The sequence below is a fragment of the Ichthyophthirius multifiliis genome, assembly GCF_000220395.1.
Source record: "Ichthyophthirius multifiliis unplaced genomic scaffold scaff_1120509249918, whole genome shotgun sequence".
NCBI lineage: Eukaryota > Ciliophora > Oligohymenophorea > Hymenostomatida > Ichthyophthirius > Ichthyophthirius multifiliis.
Window position 1 is genome coordinate 855 of NW_004087163.1, and position 4,982 is coordinate 5,836.

The following is a 4,982-nucleotide window of genomic DNA, read 5'->3' on the forward strand; positions in this document are numbered from 1 at the left end:
ATTAGATAATTTTTATAATTTAAAAATAAAGCAAAATATTATGCATGCACTTTATAAAAGTTTTTTAGTTTATAATATATTAAATTTTAATTTTTTTTTTTTAATCTTACAATTTTTTTAAGGTTACAATATTTTTTTTTATATATTTCTTTATTTTTTAAAATATTAAATATTATATCTTAGTAAAATAAAATTTTTTATTTTTATATATAAAATATATATAATATAACATAAATATTTTTAAAATTTAAGTTATATATTATTTTTATTAAAATCAAATAAGAATTTTTATTTATAATAAAAAAAATAAGACTTCAAATAATTTTATTTTATGTATAGATTAAAAAAATACATATAATACAATTTAATCAAATAGTATTTTTAGGTTTTAACGCTATGTAAATCCATTTTTTATTATCTAAATATTTTTAATTAATAAAACTTTTTATTTTTAATTTTATCCTTATACTTTATAATGAAATTTCCATTAGAAAAAAAACCAAAATTATTTTCTTATTAATTTAATAAATGGGAAAAAAAAAAAAAAAAAATAATAATAATATATATATAAAATAATATATATATACAAAATTAATTAATTAAAAAATTAAATATATTTTATATATAATAATTTTTATTAATAATAAATAAATAAAAAAAACTAAATAAGTCAAAGTAAAAAAATAATAAAAAAAAATGAGATAATCGAATACTGGTTATTCAGCTTAATCAACTTAACAATCATAATCATAGGGAGGGTCATCTAGTTAAAAATATGTGAACAACAGTTAAACTATTACCCGTTCTACTATATTAACTACTAAAGTATAACATGTAGATTTAACAAAAAGCTATAATCCAATTTCTTAAAAAGATTGGAAACAACCTACAGAATATCTTAAGGAAATGTTTGCTGCTAAAGATGAGGAAATCGCTTACTGGAAGTCTATTTGCGGATAATTGGAAACTACTATTGTTTAATTCGAATAAATTACTAACGAGAAAGCATAATTTGAAAACGAATGTTATTAATTAAGATAGGAATTGTAATAGAGAGACTATGAAATCGATTAATTTAAGAGAGCGTAAAAATATATATAAATTTATTACATATATTTTATTTTAAATAATATATTTAAAAAAATATAAAAAATATAATTATGAAATATACTATTAATTGAGTAATATCGTTAATAATATTTCATTTTTTTTATTTAAATTCTAAAATATTATTTTTATTTATAAAAATAATATTTACTTTTAAAAAATAAGTAACTTATATCTTTATTTTTTTAATTAAAAATAAAATATATAATTTTATTTTATATATATATATATATATATATATATATATTTTATATATAAACATAATTTTTAAAATTAAATAAAAAATAGATTAAACGACTTAAAAAATTAAAAAGATATGCAAATAAAACAATTAGAAGAAAAACTATCTAGTTTTTCTGTCGAATTCGAGAGGTTAAATAGAATGATCGGTGATAAATAAGGTGAATGTGATAAATGGAGAGGGTAATGTGGCTAATTAGAAATAAAAATAACTGAATTGAAAAGATATGAGTTAGTTATTTAAGAAAAAGATAATTAAATAAATGGATTAAAGAAAGAATTGGAAGAATGGAAAATGAAATTAAATTAGTCATCTATAGTTATTAATGAATTAAGAGTATATGAATAAAAATGTAAAGAATATGAATATAAAATGAAAGAATATGAAACTAGAATTAATATGCTTTAATAGGAAATAAAAAGACTGAATGATGCTATTGGGTAACTCTAATAGGAAATTTAGGTAAGGGATAAGGCTATATAAGAGTTGAAAATGCAATTATCTCAGATGGAAGCAAACTATAAGAATATGGAAGGACAAAATAAGATGTTAGTTACTAAAATTGAAGAATTAAATAGAATTATTGAATAATTAAAGAAGTAATTAAGTGATGCATTTAATGCTTTGCAAGAAGAATAGACAAAGAAAAGCAAATAATAGAGAGATGTGTAAGATATGGAAGCTAAAATAGCCAAATTAGTTTCTGAAATTGAAAGATTATAATAAATTATTAAAATGAAAGATGAATAACTTTAATAATGGTAAGTTAAAGGTTAATAATATGAATAGAAAATTGCTGAATTAGAATAATAATTAATATAATTGAGAAATGTAGAGGCTAAACTTAAAGAATATGAATCTAGAATCAATATGCTTACTTAAGAAATCAAAAGATTAAATGAAGTTATTGGATAATTACAAGGAGAATTAAACTAATGGAGGGAAAAAGCAGTAATTTTAAGAAATTATGAAGAAAGAATTGTACTTTTGTCAATTGAAGTTGATCATGCTAATAAAGTTATTGTAGATAGAAATAATGAAATAAATGGATTGAAATAAAAAATTGTTGCCTTAGAATAATAATTGTTTAAATTATAAAATATTGAATAGAAAGTTGTAGAATATGAAAATAAATTAAAGTCTTATGCTTAGGAAATAGAAAGATTAATGAAATTGTTATAAGAGAGAGATTCTTCAATTAATGAATTAAGAGCATAAATTTAATAATGGGAAATGAAATATAGATAATTAGAAGCCTAAAACTAATAATTCTAATCACAAATTTAAGAACTTAATAGAGTAATTGAGCAATTAAGAAAACAATTATAAGATGCTATTACATCTATAGACGATGAGAAAAGAAAGAGAGCTTAAGTAGAAAAATTAATTAAGATTATGAAGCTAAAATTGCTATGTTAACTAGTGAAATCGAAAGAATGAGACAAATGTTGAAGAATAAAGATGATGAAATTAATTAATGGAGAACTAGATGTTAATAATTAGAATAGAAAATAGCTGAATTAGAATAATTACTGATTCAATATAAATAATTCGAAATCAAAATGAAAGAATATGAATCAAGAATCAATATGCTTACTTAAGAAATCAAAAGATTAAATGATATTATTGCAAAATTATAAGGAGATATATAATGTAATAAATAATAATAAATTTTTTATATAAATATGTATATATATATTTTTATATTTAGAGAAAGATGTTACTATTAATGAATTAAGAACTTAAATTTAATAATGGGAAATGAAATATAGATAATTAGAAGCTTAAAACTAATAATTCTAATAACAAATTTAAGAACTTAATAGAGTTATTGAATAATTAAGAAAGCAATTATAAGATGCTATTACATCTATAGAAGATGAAAGAAGAAAGAGAGCTTAATTAGAAAAAATTAATTAAGAATACGAAGCTAAAATCGCTATGTTGACTAGTGAAATCGAAAGATTAAGACAAATGTTGAAGAATAAAGAAGATGAAATTAATTAATGGAGAACCAGATGCTAATAATTAGAATAGAAAATCGCTGAATTAGAATAATTAATTATCTAATATAAATAATTCGAAATCAAAATGAAAGAATATGAATCTAGAATCAATATGCTTACTTAAGAAATAAAAAGATTAAATGATATTATTGCCTAATTATAATAAGAAAATGCATAATGGAAAGAAAAATGCTCTAAACAAGAAATTACTATTATGAACTTGAGATAATTTGAAGAAAAATGCAAGGAATATGAAGGAGTTATCTAAAAACTTTAATAATTATTATAAGATGAAAGAGTAAAGAATCAAAAATTAGAATAATAATTAATAGAAGCAAGATAATTAGAAATTAAATTGAGATAATATGAAGAAAAATTCGTTCTGTTATCTTCTGAAGTAGATCATCTTAATAAAATCATTGTCGATAAAAATAATGAAATAAATGGATTGAAATAAAAAATATAATAATTAGAATAATAACTTTACAAATTATAACATGTTGAATAAAAATTAGCTGAATATGAATAGAGAATATGTAAATAATTTAAATTTTATAAATTTATTAAATATATTAAAAATAGAATAATTAATCAAAGAAATCGAAAGATTAAATAAAATTATTTAAGAAAAAGACGTTAATATTAATGAATTAAGAACTTAAATTTAATAATGGGAAATGAAATATAGATAATTAGAAGCTTAAAACTAATAATTCTAATAACAAATTTAAGAACTTAATAGAGTTATTGAATAATTAAGAAAACAATTATAAGATGCTATTACATCTTTAGATGATGAAAGAAGAAAGAGAGCTTAATTAGAAAAAATTAATTAAGAATACGAAGCTAAAATCGCTATGTTGACTAGTGAAATCGAAAGATTAAGACAAATGTTGAAGAATAAAGAAGATGAAATTAATTAATGGAGAACTAGATGTTAATAATTAGAATAGAAAATAGCTGAATTAGAATAATTACTGATTCAATATAAATAATTCGAAATCAAAATGAAAGAATATGAATCAAGAATCAATATGCTTACTTAAGAAATCAAAAGATTGAATGATATTATTGCTAAATTATAAGGAGATATTTAATGTAATAAATAATAATAAAAATTTTATATAAATATGTATATATATATATTTTTATATTTAGAGAAAGACGTTACTATAAATGAATTAAGAACTTAAATTTAATAATGGGAAATGAAATATAGATAATTAGAAGCTTAAAACTAATAATTCTAATAACAAATTTAAGAACTTAATAGAGTTATTGAATAATTAAGAAAACAATTATAAGATGCTATAACATCTTTAGATGATGAAAGAAGAAAGAGAGCTTAATTAGAAAAAATTAATTAAGAATACGAAGCTAAAATCGCTATGTTGACTAGTGAAATCGAAAGATTAAGACAAATGTTGAAGAACAAAGAAGATGAAATTAATTAATGGAGAACCAGATGCTAATAATTAGAATAGAAAATCGCTGAATTAGAATAATTAATTATCTAATATAAATAATTCGAAATCAAAATGAAAGAATATGAATCAAGAATCAATATGCTTACTTAAGAAATCAAAAGATTGAATGATATTATTGCTAAATTATAATAAGAAAATGCA

At 19.0% G+C, this 4,982-nt stretch overlaps 2 protein-coding genes across 2 annotated transcripts, besides 6 other annotated features; both read left to right on the forward strand. All coding sequences in view use genetic code 6, as the record gives it.

The window, feature by feature from the left end:
- Positions 1-3: part of a microsatellite that runs on past the window's edge.
- A 92-nt stretch (positions 4-95) lies between these two features.
- Positions 96-137: a microsatellite.
- A 413-nt stretch (positions 138-550) lies between these two features.
- Positions 551-586: a microsatellite.
- Positions 553-592: a microsatellite.
- Positions 593-696: 104 nt separating this feature from the next.
- Positions 697-2,788, forward strand: IMG5_042260 (viral a-type inclusion repeat protein; the record flags this gene model as incomplete). Its single annotated transcript, XM_004037664.1, has 2 exons — positions 697-1,085; positions 1,396-2,788. 2 exons carry the CDS (start codon positions 697-699, stop codon positions 2,786-2,788), a joined length of 1,782 nt encoding a protein of 593 aa, XP_004037712.1.
- Positions 1,324-1,364: a microsatellite.
- Positions 1,687-1,735: a microsatellite.
- A 122-nt stretch (positions 2,789-2,910) lies between the features above and the next one.
- IMG5_042270 (viral a-type inclusion repeat protein) lies at positions 2,911-4,978 on the forward strand (the record flags this gene model as incomplete). Its single annotated transcript, XM_004037665.1, has 4 exons — positions 2,911-3,001; positions 3,060-3,890; positions 3,937-4,452; positions 4,519-4,978. Coding segments are annotated over 4 exons (1,896 nt in total), but the record flags the coding sequence as incomplete, so codon positions are not given.
- Between the last annotated feature and the right edge of the window lie 4 nt (positions 4,979-4,982).